At 35.2% G+C, this 18267-nt stretch overlaps 1 protein-coding gene across 1 annotated transcript; it reads left to right on the forward strand.

Annotated features, from left to right (window-relative positions):
• The first annotated feature begins 3185 nt into the window (after nucleotides 1-3185).
• On the forward strand, nucleotides 3186-4580 carry LOC124936089 (protein SCARECROW-like). The gene has a single exon (XM_047476551.1). The coding sequence runs from the start codon at nucleotides 3186-3188 to the stop codon at nucleotides 4578-4580; it is 1395 nt and encodes a 464-aa protein (XP_047332507.1).
• Nucleotides 4581-18267: the final 13687 nt, after the last annotated feature.

Raw genomic sequence — 18267 nt, forward strand, 5'->3', positions numbered from 1 at the left:
TCTCATATTCGTTACTCACAAAGAGTAACTACTCGATGTGGGCGTTAAAGATGTGGGTAAACTTACAAGCACAAGGATTGTGGGAAGCCGTGATGCTCGACGAAATCGACGAACGAAAGAATATAATAGTTATCGCCGCCATCTATCAAGCACTCCCCGTGGACGTCCTTCTCATGGTGGCCAAGAAGGATTATGCCAAGCTAGCATGAGAGATGCTAAAGACGATGCATGTTGGAATGGAGATAGTTAAGGAGGCAAAAATGAAAACCTTGAAGAAACACTTCGAGGCAATTCACATGAATAATGGGGAGTCGGTGGATGATTTCGCCATGAAATTGACATCAATCGTGACTGTATCCGCTCGTTGAGAGAGAAGGTTGAGGAGATCTTCGTCGTCAAGAAGTTTCTTAGAGTCGTGTCATAAACATACATGCAGATCATTACCGCGATCGAGCAATTTAGTGACCTCAAGAATATGACCATCGAGGAGATCGTCAGTCATATCAAAGTCCACGAGGAAAGACTCTACGACTATAAAGACCAGAAGGAGGAGCACCTATTGCTCACGCATAATGAATGGATGTCACAGATGAAGAAAAACGGAGAAGCCAATTTTTCTTCTAGACAACCGAGGTCGCAGCGACAACGGTGAAGATAACTAAGGTCGTGGAAAAGGGCAAGGTCAAGGGCAAGGTCGTGCTGAAAACTCACCTCGACAAGAAAACACTAAGCCTTGCAAAGATAAGAGCATAGTGAAGTGTTACGCTTGTCAAAAGTATAGGCACTACGTATTCGAGTGCCCCAACAAAAGGCACGACGATGAGGCAAATCTCATTAACTTTATTGACGAGGAGCCAACATTAATGTTTTCTGAGGGAGTGACGAATGTTTTTCCCGAAGACGAGGAGACAAACTTTGAAGAGTTCTTGCAAGAACCGTCCAAGGAGGAATAAGAGGTGTTATTGCTTAATGAAGAGAAAGTCATGGAGAAACTCCTCGCAAGTGGCGATGAATATAATCACACTGACATGTGGTACCTTGATAATGGAACACACAACCATATGACGGGTCATCGAGAGAAGTTTAATGAGCTCAAGGAGAAGATCACTAGAAATGTGAAGTTTGAAGACGGAAGCAAGGCCCACTGATTTCTTGACCCAGATTGTGGGAAAATCCGTGTGAGTAGAGATTGCGTGTTCGATGAGGAGAAAAAGTGGGAGTGGTGCAACAATAATAACAAGCTCGTACAAAATTCTATGGAGTTCGGAATCATACGAGATGTCTATGCGGAGACACCACCGATATAGATGGATCTTGATGAATTATTGTTGCTCATCACCGATGAGCCAATAACATATCACGAGGTGACAGCCGAAGAGTCATGGAATGAGGCCATGAAAAAAGAGTTCGAGTCCATTAGGAAGAACAGGACATGGGAGCTCACCGACTTACCACCCGGTCATAAGACCATCGGGTTAAAGTGGTTTTTCAAGTTGAAAGAGACATCGAATGCAACATCCTCAAGAACAAAGCGAGATTGGTAGTGAAATGCTATGTGTAGAATCAAGGTGTTGACTTTGAGGATACCTTTGCACCAGTGGCAAAACTTGACACAGTTAAGTTAATTCTTGTCATCGCATCTCATCATGGATGGGAGATCCACCACTTGGATGTCAAATCCGCATTTCTCAATTATGACATCAAAGAAGAAGTCTATGTCTCTCAACCTAAAGGCTTCATCATAAAAAAAATAAAGAGCATAAAGTGTACAAATTATACAAGGCTCTCTATGGACTACGTCAAGCACCAATGATGCTGAACACTTGCCTCAACAAGAGAATGATGAGTCTAGGCTTCGTGAAATGTTCTCAAGATCAGGTTGTGTACACGATAAACCATGGGGAAGAAGTATTCATTGATGGCGTATATGTCGACGACTTGATCGTGACATGATCAAGCATCAAAGGTGTTGAGAAGTTCAAAAAACAGATGATGAAGGAGTTCGAGATGAGTGATCTTGGGCTACTTTTGTACTATCTTGGTATTGAGGTGGAATAGAAGAAAGATAGCATCGAGGTGAAGTAGGAAACTTGTGTGAATAAGGTGTTGAAACAGTTTGCAATGGATGATTTCAACTCGAGCAAGTATCTGATGGATTGATTGTCAGCAAATTGAAAGTTGTTGGTCTTTATTGTCTTTTATGCAATTATGGTTTATTTAATTATTAATGGGTCCGGGTTTTTATGTATAAGTATTTTAGGGTTTCTAGGCTAATTGACTCATTTATAAGAGTTGTTTGTAAATGTTGATATAGAACACTTGAGACTCTTAAGACTTTTCCTCTTTAACAAATATTATTATCCTTTCCAATTTTCCAAAGTTTCATTTCTTCATAATCGTTCTTAGAAGACCCAATAATCAGAACCAACACAGATGTTATATTATTTCAAGTTACACTGTAATTTTTTACTATTTAGGTTTTTACAAAATTTTTGACGATCCAATACTATTTAGGATTTCTAAGGCACTATGTTTTGTTACTACCTATACTAAAATAAAATAAAAGTCGGAGAGTATTATAAGGTGAGGTACAGTGCTGGCCCTGAGATTTGGGCTGCCCCAGTCTCGGGTAAAAAAAATCGATATTTTTGTTGTTGCCTTAAGTCTAATTTAAAAAATGGATTAAAAAAATATCTTTGAGTGAGATTTGAACCCATGATCAACTAAAAATTTTACATACTTATCTTCCAACACTAAGCTACAACACTTTTTTTTTTTTTTTTTTTTTAATTATAACAAATTTCATAAAATATTTTACCCGGGCCCTGGTGATGTATAATACTTCACATTATTATAAAAAAAATCAAAAAATTAATTTAAGAATGCCACGTCACTACCAATCTGACATTTAATTTTGTCCCATACCAACTCAACTTTTTCTATACGTCTCACTATGCCGGCCATGACTACTATTAATTAAATTAATATTCACCAAAACCACTCAATAAACATACTAATTAGTGACGGTTTCTTAAATCTGCAGGTCATCTCCTCCACAATAAGAGACAAATATAAATATATTATATTAAGCAAAAATTAAATAAAAAATTCGGCCTGCTCTCTCCTTTATATAATCCCAACAAGCTAGGATCCTCTCGATCGATCTCCCTCTTTTTATTATCATAATGAAGGCAGGTTTTGAGGTAGTTAACAATTCGCATGGTCAACAATGCGAGTATACCACATTCTCGAGGCAAGTTATGGAGACCAATAATATTAACTTTGAAGTCAAGAATTCGCACCTTTCGAATTGGGTCGAGCAAGTAACCGAGCAACTCATGAACAATGATTCACTTGAATTGGGCACGGATGAGACTGCCTTAACCACCTCATTCAATCAAATCATAGGTGAAAAATCCAATTCATCGAGTGATCACGAAGATATTGACCAACCAGAGCTCATTCTTAAAAGTGCGGAAGAGATTAGCCTTGAATTGTTGACTCGTCTCCTAGAATGTGCGGTTGCCATCTCTATCGATAACCTTGGAGAGGCTCGTCGGATGCTACTTGAGCTTACCCAAATGGTTTCACCTTGGGGACCATCTTGTGCCGAAAGAGTTGTTGCTTATTTTGCGGAGGCCATGTCTAGTAGGGTTATCAATTCATGGCTAGGGATTTCCACTCCTTTGATTAATTACAGGAGTGTCCATTGTGCCTTTCAAGTTTTCAACAATATATCTCCCTTTGTTAAGTTCGCTCATTTCACCTCTAACCAAGCCATTCTCGAGGCATTTCATTGTCGCGATAGAGTCCACATCATTGACCTAGATATCATGCATGGTTTGCAATGGCCAGCGTTGTTTCACATCCTCGCCACTCGATTAGAAGGACCTCCTCGACTCAAAATGACTGCGATAGGACCTTCATTGGAGATTTTATCAGAGACGGGAAAACATCTATCGAGTTTTGCAAGGAGGCTTGGGATAGAATTTGAGTTTCATCCTCTCCCCATGAGGTTCGGAGATATCCATGTTTCGATGTTGCACGTGAATAAGGGAGAAACCCTAGCCGTGCATTGGCTTCAACACTCCTTATACGATGCCACCGGTCCAGATTGGAAAACTATGAGGCTCATACAAGAACTAGCGCCTAAGGTGGTCACTTTAGTCGAACAAGACATATCCTTCGGGGGATCATTCCTAGACCGATTCGTTGGTTCTCTCCACTACTATTCGACTGTTTTTGACTCGCTTGGCGCACTATGGCAAACAGATGACAAGGGTCGTCACCACGTGGAGCATTGTCTTCTTCAAAGGGAGATCAACAACATATTGGCGATTGGGGGACCGGCTCGAAGTGGAGAGGACAAGTTTAGGCATTGGAGAGGAGAATTTGCGGGGAAAGGGTTCCTTCAAGTTCCCATGAGTGGAAACTCAATGGCTCAAGCACAACTTATACTCAACATGTTCCCACATGGCCATGGCTACAACCTTATCCAAGGAGATGGGTCATTAAGGCTTGGATGGAAAGGTACTAGCTTGTTTACTGCATCTGCTTGGAGTTGGAACGGTTCTAGGTAGCTAGATAACTGTGTATAAAATAATTTATTTATATATGTCCATGTTAAGTATGTTTTTTATAGTTTATGTGTATCTTTCTTTGTTTCTTATTTGGGGTTTTTGTTTGACCCATGTAATGTTCTAGATCATATTTATATTTTTCACTTGGTTTGTTGGAGAATCAATTTTGTTCCTTTAGGTTGTAAATTGTGCCATATTTTCATTTATGGACCTAGTAGGATAGTTTAATTAAGTTGGCAAAAGACAGATAACTAAAAAAACAAATGTTAGGTCAATTAATATATATACAGATAAAATTACAAATGTAAGGGTAATTTCATTTAAAAGAATGACGCTTTTGACATAGGATTTGAAGGAATATTAACTTAGTTAGATTCAGAAACAAAACAAGTCTATCTTGTCAGATTCCATTCAGGAAAATAGAACAATTCTCAAAACAATTATGCGACAGTCGCCAAAGAAATTCTTGCAATAGTCAAATGTGTTTTAAAATTTCAAGATGATTTATATAATCAAAAATTTATTATACGAATAGACTGCAATGCAGCTAAATTCATGTTCCAAAAAAACTTTAAACATGATGTGTCAAAACAAATGTTCGCCGGATGGCAAGCGCATTTAGCCCCATTTGATTTTGAAATAACATACAAAAAATGGATAGATAATAATCTTCCTGATTTCTTGACCCGTGAATGAGCGGAAAGGGTTATGAATCTTTCTCTAATAGAGGAAGAGGATCCTCCTCTATCAGAGAAAGAGGTCGGGGCAGAACAGTAGATATCATATCTCAGTATGGTAAACAAAAGCTGATAGCAATGGATCTCTCCCAAAGTACGGACAGTCAAAAGGACAATCCAACGTACGCCAGAATATTGGGAGATGAAGAATCAAAATCTAATAATATTGGATTTATGAGAAATGAATATAAAGAAATTATATTTCTCCTAGAAGAAAAAGACCTCAAATGGAAAAGTGAGCCATGGACAATAATGCAAAGGTATTTGGATAATACATCCACACCATCAAGGACTTATAAGTCCCGATAATTTTACGAACAAATACTTATTCAAAGTGGATCATGTGAAATATCACATTTCTCTGGCGCAAATAAAGAAATTTATAATTTCAGCAAAATGATAATAAAAAAGACAATTTCCTTAGAAGATTGGGGAATATCCCCAATGAAAGAAAAAGAATTGTCGTTTAATAAGACAACGACAATAAAATTTAATTATTGGGATTATTGTGATGCCTTTACTAAGGCACTAAATTATGAGAATAATAAATATAAACATTCCTGGTTCATCAAGGTATGTGCAAATGTCTATAGAGGAGACATCCTCCACTGGTTCATAAACTAGTTTTACTGCTTTGGTCCTAGCCCAAAGGTTTTACCAGAAGAAATCAAGGTCCTATTTGATAAGTGGAGCGAGGTATCTCCCCAGATTCTGAAAAAACAAGAAGCTAACTTATACATTGAAGGAATAACTTCATGTTTCTTTTTTACAGAAATTTCCATTCCCTGGATTTGGAAATGGATACCTAAATTTGGTTATACCAAAACAGACATTCCCTGTTTATTTAGATTATCCCATTATAAATTTTGAGATAAAATGATGAGAATAGATCAAGAAACGAATGAGCGATTCGGGAAAGAGACAATAGACTTCCTACACCAGCAAATAAGCATTTATGAAGAAAAACGACAAGTAGCTGAAGCGCCGTCCTCATTTGATTATATCTCAAAGAAATTCCGAATGATGTCAGAAAACTCATCCAAATGCCAGATGATATCTGCATACATTGAAGAAATGAAGAAAGACTTTATGTCCAAATTCGAAGATGATAATAAATCAACCAAATCAGATTCAACTATGGCATCTAATTATCTACAAGACGCTCAAAGTGATGTCGGAAATGAAGACATTTTCGAAGCAATCAAAGACACTTTGGTTGAAAAGTTTTTAAGAAAAGACGTTGGATCATCATCCAGTCAGTTCAAGATTTAAAGGAGAAACAAGATCTGTAATGTGCGGAAAAATCTATCCCGGGAATCCCGGGAGGCACTCTTTGCAGAAGAAGGAAACAAGATCCGTAATTTACGGGAAAAACTTATCCCGGGAATCCCGGGTGTCACTGTTCAATTTTTTAACTTTTGTAAAATGTTTTCCTTTAAATAGTTGTTCATGTTCGGTTTGTAGGGGAGGCGAAAACGACCCTTGAAGTCTGTATGGTACTCTCTATCTATCATTATCACTCTCTTGTAATATATTTCAAGTTGGATCAATAAAAGTTTGAAGGACAGTGTGTTTAGCCTTCAACTCCGGGTACGTTTATATTCTTTCTACGTATTTAATTATATGCTTTAAATGTTAAGCCTAATAGGCTAATCTCGTTAGGTGTTGATCATGTCGCCTAACTACCCTACCTAAAAAAAGTAATTAATAAATAATTAAAGCTTATCTTAGAAGTTTGAATGGACATCAAGTATGGATTTAAAGTGTCCATCCCTTTTATAAAATGGTAGTTTAATTTTGTGTTCCTATTTAGTCCTATTTGGCCACTGTTTAGGCATGTTGGACATTGTGGAACTTTAAATTAAAGTTAAGTATTATAATTAGTTGACAGACGTTTCTATATGTCCTAAGCAAGGGTTGTCCCTCTTCGGACTCTCTTTATAAGCTCTATTTTATTTATTATGTATATCCGATCCTAAATAATGGTATATATAATATATATATATATAATATAATATATATTAATATATATATATATATATATAATATATAAAATAGGATTCTCTCTTTAATCGTATTAAGTGGTAGTGAAATGGTGACTATGGATTATGCTATATTTTTTTATTCAAAATATATATAATAATTTTTCACATTCAAAATTTCTTTTTTTTTAAATATAAGTCTTTCCACCTATATTTTTAATATTTAATTGATCAAAACTTTAATATCAATTATAATCTTAGTCATGTAATATAATATAACTTAATAAAAATTATTATGACACTACCAATAATTAATTTATCAAAGTTTAAAGAACTAATATATATATATATAAAGAAAAAAAGTTATACACGTGTCCTGTGTCCATTTGGATCTTTATGAAAGTGTAAATGAATATGCATAACATATGGATAGATGTGACAATTAGTACAAAAATATTTATCCCTAAATTTGATTTTTATTTTATTATTCGACTCTGAACTTGAAAGATATTTCTATTTTTATTTATATCTCTGATTTGTTTGGTACTCTATCCCCAATATATACTTTATTTATCCGATTAAAGTGTGAATTTATATATTTTATTAAAAAAATTACAATGTAAGAATGAAAGAATAACTAAATAATAAATTTAAACTAGTAATATCGAAATTATAAAAATGGAAACAATATTTACCTATATAATTATAATGTAGATGTCAAAGAATATACTAATTTTATTGTTATTATAAGAATTTAATTTTTGGTATTAGAAAAAGAAGTTAGGTGTGAAATGTAGATAAAAGTAAATAAATAATGTAATTATTAGGATACATGTAAGAATGGGGTGTGAAATGTCAAATTAATATTAGTATATTCGGGTATTTGGGTTCGTGATCCGGATCCGATCATCGGGTATACACGGATATCAGACCTACCGTTTTCATTGTCATCCCTATGTATGGATCAACTAATTAATCAAGAATTTATTTGAAAACATATATTCACACACACATAATTATAAATAAAATTCAATAATCACACGCGGTCAAATAATTAAGTGTTCATATTTCACGTTCGAGACTAGAGGATTGAATCTGAGCAGAAAACGATGATTGTTGAAACAAGGGCTTGGCGGTGTGCGTTTGCATCCTTGTATTCTTCTGACTTCAAGCTTCATTGATTAAGTTAGGAAGTGTAACACGGCATGAAATGTAATTGAAGTGCAGACAAATTGAAAGTAATCTCATCCTATTTAATTTTGTTACATCAAAGCTATTGTGTCATAGTATAACTTTTATATTTTTGAATTGTCGTAGTTCACTCTAGATCTGAATATTCTATGAATTGATATTTTATCAAATTATGATATTTTGAATTGTCATAGTTTACTGTAAAAGGTAATTAAGCATTAGTATAGATAAGGTGACGAGTCATGTACTAAAGAGTGACTGGAAAATGGGTCAACCTTAAAATATTAAATAAGAAAAGAGAAATCATATATACATCACCTTTATATAGCATATATATATATGCTATAGCACCTATCTAATTTGGTAAAAAAGAAAAAATATATCTTGAAAAAAATACTAAAGAGGAAAATTTTATTTTCTTTTTCTTACCAAATCAGTTATATAAAGGTGTTATATATATTATTTCTAATAAGAAAATGAGTTGTATTAATTGTATAGGACAGATGTGGTATTAAGAAATATGATATTGAAAGTTAAAATATATTTATCATTTATAATAAAAGATTATATGATTTGTGATTTTGTTTAAAATATATGTGTAGATTAAAACTAAATGATATAGTATTAATGTTCGAGTCAAAGAATGAGACATAAGATCCATAGAAAATGATTAGTACATAAGTGAAGATTCTTGAAACAATTTTTAAGGTGCATTCATAAAAGGTGTATGGAATGAATATATGTCAAATGGGAAGAGTACTAACTCAATCTATAATGGCTCTGTTGTTTTGCTTTAAGGTATGCTTTTTGTATATAACTTTGTTTTTCTCATTTGAACAATAAGAAATGTTTGTTAATTTATGATTTGGCTAGGGTGGTTTGTTGGGTTTTGATTATTCATTTTTTCATCATTAAATTGTAAGTATTTATTCGTAATTATATATATGTTATATTTTTGTTATGTTTATGTTTAAACGATAATGTTCTACTATAGGTATATTATGTATACGAAGTCTTAAATTGTTTTCATATTTTTAATAGAGAAATGATAAAGCCAACGAATCACTAGCGAAAGCAAGGCCACGAATCCTACGTGGCCTTGCCAGCTAGGAGAGAGAAAGAAAAAAAAAATTAAAAAAAAAATAAAACGTTTCAGCTCCTCTTTCTTCTTTCTTCTTTCTTCTTCCCTCTCTTTCTTCTCTGGCGATTTATCACATCCGGCGAACGAACCGGCGTCTTCTCTGGCGATTTATCACTCCGGCATCCCGACTTCTACTTTCTTCTTTCGCTCGAAAATGGTAAGACACTTCTCATTCTTTAATATTTCAGTTTCAGAATCGTCCGCCTTCGTGTTCATTTCGTAATATTTTCTTTTCAGGCTGGTGTTTCAGGTAAATCTCCATGCAAGGCCCCAAGATCTCCAAGGACAAGGTAAATAAGACATCTTCTATTTTAGAATCGTAGGGTTAGCGTTTTGCGGTTAGGGTCAGGGTTTTGCAGTTAGGATTAGGGTTTCAGAGTTATGATTAGGGTATTGCTGCATTATGGTTCTCGAAACAAAGTTTTCGTTACCCGAAAGTCTGATTTAATTGTGTATGGTTGAATTATTGTTAGCCAAAACTAAATTTATTGGGTATTTGCTGAATTTAGGGACCCGAAATAGGCTGTTATGGGTCCCGAAAGTGGGAAAATTAATGTTTGGATGAATTTAGGGTCCTGAAAGTGTGATTTCGGGACCCGAAATAGGCTGTTATGGGTCCCGAAAGTGGGATAACTTCATGTTTGGTTGAATTTAGGGTCCCGAAAGTGTGGTTTCGGGACCCGAAATAGGCTGTTTCGGGACCTGAAAGTTGGATTACTTAATGTTTGGCTGAATCTAGGGTCCCGAAAGTGTGTTTCGGGACCCGAAATGGATGGTTTCGGGACCCGAAAGTTGGATTACTTAATGTTTGGCTGAATTTAGGGTCCCGAAAGTGTGTTTCGGGACCCGAAATGGATGGTTTCGGGACCCGAAACTTGGATTACTTAATGTTTGGCTGAATTTAGGGTCCCGAAAGTGTGTTTCGGGACCTGAAATAGATGGTTTTGGGACCCGAAAGTAGGATTACTTAATGTTTGGCTGAATTTAGGGTCCCAAAAGTGTGTTTCGGGACCCGAAATGGATGGTTTCCGGACCCGAAATGGTGGTTTCGGGACCCGAAATGGATGGTTTCAGGACCCGAAATGGATGGTTTCGGGACCCGAATTGCTTCATTTTAGTGATTATTTGCTTCATGACTTTTAAATGTTTATCATTTGTTGTTGTAGGGCAAATAAACGTAAAAGTATTGTCCAAGAATCAGCTCCCAATCCAGCTCCCAAAGCAACTTCCAAACCAGTTCCCAAATCCCCTAGAGCAACAGCTCCAAATGCAGCTCCCAAATCAGTTCCAAAATCCCCTAGAGCAACAGCTCCCAAAGCAGCCCCCCACAACTTATTTTTAACTAGGACATCGTCTAGTGGCCTTTTCAATCTTCTTCAAATGCTGTCTAAGGAACAAAAAGATGCTGTGAAGTCAATAGGCTTTGGCGCTATACTTTCATTATCGCTTTCAAAATGCCCCGGGGAGATCTCTCGTTATCTAGTCAGAAAGTTTGACTGCAATAAATGTTCATTCACCCTAGAGAATGGCGAGGAAGTGAAAATCGAAGAAGAGGACGTTCATATGGTATTGGGTCTCCCCAGAGGGGAGCTGGATATTTTAGAATATCAGAATAACGAGATTGATGACAAGTTGAAGGCATTTAGGACTCGATGGGGTAACCCCGTTAATGGCGCTCCTTTAGCGACTGCTATGCCGATCAAAATCATTGAGAACAAAGCTGCTGACAACAATTTAAGATAGACTTCGTATTATTTGTTGTCAGTTGCTTTCTCTGGTGTGATCACCTAGGTAACCTATCCAGGTATATCTCATTTCTAGTATTTTCAATTGCATGACAACAAATTTGTATTGTTAAATAATCCTCAAATATGTTTTTTTCATTTGCAGGTATAGAATTCTGAAATCTATTTCAGATGTTGACAATATCAAGAAGTTCAATTGGTGCAAATTTGTACTTGAAGGATTAGTTCAATCATGCGCAAAAGTGAAGCAGAATGAAAAACGACATTTCCAAGGACCACATACGTTCTTTATCGTAAGTTATCACTCATTCATTTTCATGTTTTCAAAAATATTTAGTTTTAACATATGTATGTTTTCAGCTATGCTACGTGTATAGGGTGAGCAACCCTAAACTGGGAGGAGTTACTGAGCGACGATTTCCTATACTGTCATGTTGGAATGACACAACGTTGAAGTTTAGGCTGGATACAGAGTTGGAAAATGGAGGATTCGGACGTGGAAGCGTTCTGGGACGCATTCCACTACCCGGGATGTGGGATGAGAGCGACGACGAGGATAATGATTTCAAAGAGAACGACGAGGAGGAGAACGAGGAGGATGATATTGATGGGGGGTGTCTCAGACCCCAAAGGCGGCGGCGGCAGCAGCAACAGAACCTAGGAATAGGTCACCACCTCTGAACACAGCTCCGGATGAGGTCGGAATAACATTTACAGAGAATTTGGTGTGCGTTACGAAATGTACAGTGATGCTTGAAAAAGCGATGAGAAAAATGGAATCTTTAAGTTCAGGCTGGGATGCAACACCATTGTATGACAACGCCATGCACATCATTTACAGAGCAATGGACAAGAATAAGCTTTTCAGGGATGCCATGCATAAATACTTCAAGGATCAAGCACCTTCTGAAGCACAATGTGACAAAGATGCTGCTGACAATGAGGTGGGTCTTGATGAGGCCGGTGACAAGGAGCCTGCTCAAAATGACGGTGGTCTTGATGAGGCCGGTGACAAGGAGCCTGCTCAAAATGATGGTGGTCTTGATGAGGCCGCTGACAAGGAGGTGGGTCTTGATGAGGCCGGTGACAAGGAGCCTGCTGCTCAAAATGATGAGGGGTATCACACAGAGGACGATGGAAAAGAGGTGCCTCCAAGAAAAAGAAGGAAAAATCCCGTGCGACAAATGAGAGTTCCAGCAAACCTTAAATCTCCATATATGACGCAGGACAAGCCGAAGAACTTCGAGTCTGCCCAAATTCATCGTGACGCAGGATATGAATTGCAGGTTCAAAAAGAGGGTGGTGAAGAAGTTCCTCTATCGGTGTTCAAAGGAAACAAATTTGTCATCAAAAAACCTAAAAAAAATCCCCTGAAAGTCATGAAAATTCCACCACGCCTTCAATGTCCATATTTGATGGAGAACAAAAAAAGATATAAAAATTTCTTCAAATTTGTCAATATAGCTGACAAGGATGAGATCGTTTTGGGAATGGTTTTTGACAATAAAGCTGATGAGGATGCGAGGTAAATCAATCTTTCTTAGTTCATTTGTTTTTGTCATGAAAGTTGAATTCTTATGTGTATTCTTTATGTGTTTGGCTGTTTCGGGTCCCGAAAGTGTGGTTTCGGGACCTGAAAGTGTGGTTTCGGGACATGAAAGGGGTGTTTCTTGTCCCGAAATGGTGGTTTAGGGTCCCGAAAGTGTGTTTCGGGACCCGAAATGGATGGTTTCGGGACCCGAAATGGATGGTTTCGGGACCCGAAACTGGTGGTTTCTGGACCCGAAACGGGTGGTTGAGATGTTGACATGCCGGCCCAAAATTGTCCTTTGACATAAACAGGTATCCATTTAGATCTTTCCAAATACAAAGATTTCAACCAAACATTATCTTCCAACTGATAATCTTCAATTAATCTATTCCAATCATCTTCACATTGTTGAATATTTATGGAATTGTATACTATGTTTTTCAGCCTCTTCTTTATTAGATGATATTCAGTATGGCTTCCAAGTTTTATAGGAAGTTTCTTCATTATATGCCACAAACAAAATCGATGATGAGTTTTAGGAAATACCTTCTCAATTGCAATCGCCATGGATCGACATTGGTCTGTGATTATGGCATTTGGAGGTCTATCATGCATACATTCCAACCAAGTTCTAAACAACCAAGTGAAAGAATTTGAATCCTCACTTGACAATAATCCACATCCAAGCAAAATGGATTGACCATGATGATTAACACCAACAAACGGAGCGAAAGGCATGTCATAGCGATTTGTCAAATAGGTTGTATCGAAAGAGATAACATCATGAAAATCTTCAAAGGCAGCCCTGCACCTACCATCTGCCCAAAACACGTTTTTAATTCGGGATTCCTCGTCCAAATCAATAAGGTAGAAGAAGTTTGAGTTCCTGGTTTGCATTCTTAAGAAATAATTAGTGAGTGCTTCAGCATCCCCAATCCCTAACCTCAACCGTCGTGCTTCTGTAACGTAATTTCTACATGTCCTCTCATCGAAAGACATGTTTTCATACCCTCCAGCTTCAACTACAAGTGATTGAAATGTTTTGGCCACAGTTATTCCAGCTTCATCGTTTGTATCCAATCTTCTTTTTACATTTCCGTCAATCACTTTGTAGGATCTAACATGACGTATTCTCTTTGGGCTTAATGTATGGTTGTGCTCAAGAGAAATACTTGTTATCACATATTCCCCTTCATTTCGAACAACAACATTAATCTTTGCTTTACAATCTGTCTTCGTTATTGGTCTAGGCTGATGAAACTTATTTTTTGCCTTCGATTCTTTCATAAAACTCTTGGCACAACCAACGCTGAAATATTTCCTCTTACCACCTACATTTTTGCTCCCTAATTTGGTAATGCCGAATCCCGTTAAGTGGGCATATGATGTGTAGAATTCAAGAAGTTGTTCTTCGGAGGAAAATGTCATTCCAACACTAGGAATGTGACTGCAAAAATTATGTGAAACCGTAAGAAAAAGTCCATAAAACACCCATTTCGGGTCCCGAATCCAACCATTTCGGGTCCCGAAACAACCCGTTTCGAGTCCCGAAACAACCTTTCGGGTCCCGAAACAACCCGTTTCGAGTCCCGAAACCACCTTTCGGGTCCCGAAACAACCTTCCGGGTCCCGAAACAACAAGTTTCGGGTCCCGAAACCACCCGTTTCGGGTCCCGAAACCACCTTTCGGGTCCCGAAACCACCCGTTTCGGGTCCCGAAACCACCTTTCGGGTCCCGAAACCACCTATTTCGGGTCCCGAAACAAAACAATGTTTGTCCCGAAATGGTTGGTTTTGACCCTTTCTTGTCCCGAAACGACTCATTTCGGGTCCCGAAACACAAAATTTTTTTACCCGAAACACAACATTTTCTTACAAGACACCACACATTTCGGGACAAGGAAGGACCCTTTCTTGTCCCGAAACCAACCATTTCAGGACAAGGAAGGACCCTTTCTTGTCCCGAAACCACTAGATCTGTTCAGGGTACCTTTGGGGTTCAATGGGGGTGGATCTGTTCAGGTTAAGTTCTTCATCTACTGGGTTGTTCAAGTTTGGTGCTTCTGTATCCTGAAAATTCAAACCGTTTAAATCCATATATACATCTGTAAAATGTACAACCCTAGATCTGTAAAATCTAAACCCTAGATCTATAAAATCTAAACTCTGGATCTATTAAAAAAATAATAAAGATCCTTAAAAAGGATACCATTGAGAAGTAAATGCAGCCGTGGAAAAGAAATAAATGCAGCCGGAGAAGAGAAATAAATGCTGTCGGAGCTGGAGAAGAGAAATAAATGAAGCGTTTCAGAGAGAGAAAGAAATGCAGAAATATGAAACCCTATTGGGTGAAAGAGGATATGCAGAAACGTTTTAATTTTTTTTTTTCTTTCTCTCTCCTAGCTGGCAAGGCCACGTAGGATTCGTGGCCTTGCTTTCGCTAGTGATTCGTTGGCTTTATCATTTCTCTTTTTAATATTGATATAAATACACAACAACTATCTTCAAAGTTAAAAAACCATATTTTCACTTATAGACATCCCGTAACACCTAAAAATTGGGAGGAGCAAGACAAAGCTCTTAGTTTTTTAATTTTTTTTTTATGTTTTACACAAATCTTTACCTAATTTACATTTTATTTATTGTGCTATTCAAAATGTCAACTGATTGCTCTTAGTTGAACTAGGAGATAAAGTAAAAGCCCGTTCGGGGTGATTTTGATTGCTCTTAGTTGAACTAAGATAGATAAAGTAAAAGCCAATATGTTTTTTTTTTAAATATATTAATATATAATAATAAAAAAAAATTTAAATAAATAATATTTTACTTAATCATAAAGTAGATGGGTTGAAATTTAATATGGTGGCAAACAATGACTAAATCAATATATATTTTTATTGTCATATAAGTATAGATTCGATGTAACGGTCCCATTTTGAAACATAATTTATGACCAACAAGAGGACAAGATAATTGTTAATTATTTATGTACGAAGAAGGTTTGGTAGGTAGAATATGATTAAATTTAAGATCAAGAAAATATTAATTAAAGACCTTAGCATTTTGTCTATCTGTATGTGAGATAGACATATATCCATTCCTCTTCAAAGTATAGTTTGTTGGCCGGTCATTATTCAAGATATATAATATCGCATGGATTGTGGTAGATACTATATCAAATAAGAGAAATGATATAGAGATGTGAAAATGTTTACAAAAATATATAGGGAATTGGGTCACTTGAATTAAAAATTTGAATTATTAAATTATCAATTCATTTAAAAGATGACACACAAAATGATATGTCATAATTTGATTAGCCAAATTTTTTTCTCTTTAGTTCACTTTTAACTTTCAAACTAATTTTTAAAACAAATCGTCACTTCAATTTTTAAAAAGGTCATCGATGGTCGTTCCATTAACTTTTTGGTTAAAAAATAAAAATAACGAGTTAAGCTTAAAATATTATTATTTTTATATATTATCTTTAATTATTATTTTTTATATTTATATATATAATTATTAAATCGTATATATATATATATATATATATATATTATCATTAATTTTATATTTATATAATTATTAAATCATATATATATATTATTTATTTTTATATATACATATTTATCCCTAAATTAATTTTTTTTTCTTCCAATTGTCATTCTTTCTTCTAAATTTCCTCTATCTATCATTTATCTAAAATAAATTAAGGTCCATAATTAAAATATTAAAATAATTTATATTATTTTATTCTTTATTATATTTAGTCCAAAGAAAATCAAATAAGGTAAAAAAAATTGATTTGACGGACACTGATCAGCTATGTCCCGTCCCATCGAGAGATTTAGGTAGGTCTGAAATTGAATCTCTCTTCCTCTGAAATCGTCGATTCTCAACATAAACCAAATCGCCGACAAGAAAATGAATTCGCGTCCATTGGCGGCTTTACTCTCTCCATTAATCTCAAAGCTTCTCATTCTCTTATTCCATATCTTTCATTCCTCTTCAACAAGTCATTTCTCAATCCCCAATTCTGCGTTCGACAACGCGTTACAATGGAATCACCTCTTAATCCTCAATTCTGCGTTCGACAACGCGTTACAATGAAATCTTCTCTCAATCATAACTCACTTCGTAACCACGACTGAAATGGTTGCTTCCTTCTTCCTCTTCCCTAGAAAAATGATAAGGATAAATATGTATAAATAAAAATAAATAATGTATATATATTTAGTACGTCTACATATAAAAAGAGATTTAATAATTATATAAATATAAATGTTAATGATAAAAGATATATATAATATTATATATATATATAAGTGATTTAATAATTATATATATAAATATAAAATATAATGATTAAAGATAATATATAAAATACAATATTTTAAGTTTAATCCGTTATGTTTAACCAAAAAGTTAACAGAGAGGCTATTCGTAACCTTTCTAAAATTTGAAGTAAAGATTTGTTTTAAAAAATAATTTAAAAATGAGCGATTAGAGTAATTAGATGGCGTTCAAGTAATTTACATTTTTTTTATAATACTTTAAAATACAAATAATAAATATACTTTAATAATCTTTTATTAGATAAACCATTTTTTTCAGTAGCTAGTTTACCTAACTAACACATAATCACGATTTTTAGTACAATTCTAGGGATGATCATAGATATCTACTAGTGAGGTAATTTGGTACCAGACAAGAGGTAAGTAAAGAAAAGACAAGAACCACTTAACATTAATGGAGATTAGGATGCCAAAAATAGAATCTTGTTAAAAGTTCAAACTCTTTTAAGATGAAGAATGTTAAGCTAACTTCTAGCATATGATGCCGGAGGTGGAGTGATTTTACTTCAGTTATTTTTTTTTTATTAGCCAGTTCCATTTGGATAATGATAAAATTATTATTATTATTATTATTATTATTATATATATATATATAATTTAACATATTAAAATTTTATATTATTATGAGGAAATAAATATACAAATATTTTTTTTTTGAAAACGGTTAAAATCATTTCATTAAAATCTCAAAAAGTGAGAGTGTCAAAAATCAAAGATAGACAAATTATAGATATGATTAAAAGATGACAATCAAACGACTTTAAAAAACCTGATTAGTAGCTATCAAACATATGAAAAACAGAGATTACAAATAAATATTATAAATTGTATCAAATCCTAATTATCCATCCAATCAGGATTTTTATTTTTATACCAACCTGATGTTTCAACAGGTTGTCTTCCTCTTCTCCTTGTCTTTTCTTTTTCTCTTCCCATTCCTCTTGCAATGAAAATGGATGAATTGAAGAGCTTGATAAATACTGTCTATTATCATTTTGATTTTCC

This window comes from Impatiens glandulifera, chromosome 1 (assembly GCF_907164915.1).
Source record: "Impatiens glandulifera chromosome 1, dImpGla2.1, whole genome shotgun sequence".
In the NCBI taxonomy this organism is placed as follows: Eukaryota; Viridiplantae; Streptophyta; class Magnoliopsida; order Ericales; family Balsaminaceae; genus Impatiens; species Impatiens glandulifera.

Coding starts and splice junctions, on each gene's coding strand:
- LOC124936089 (XM_047476551.1), top strand. CDS start 3,186: ATGAAGGCAGGTTTTGAGGTAGTTAACAATTCGCATGGTCAACAATGC.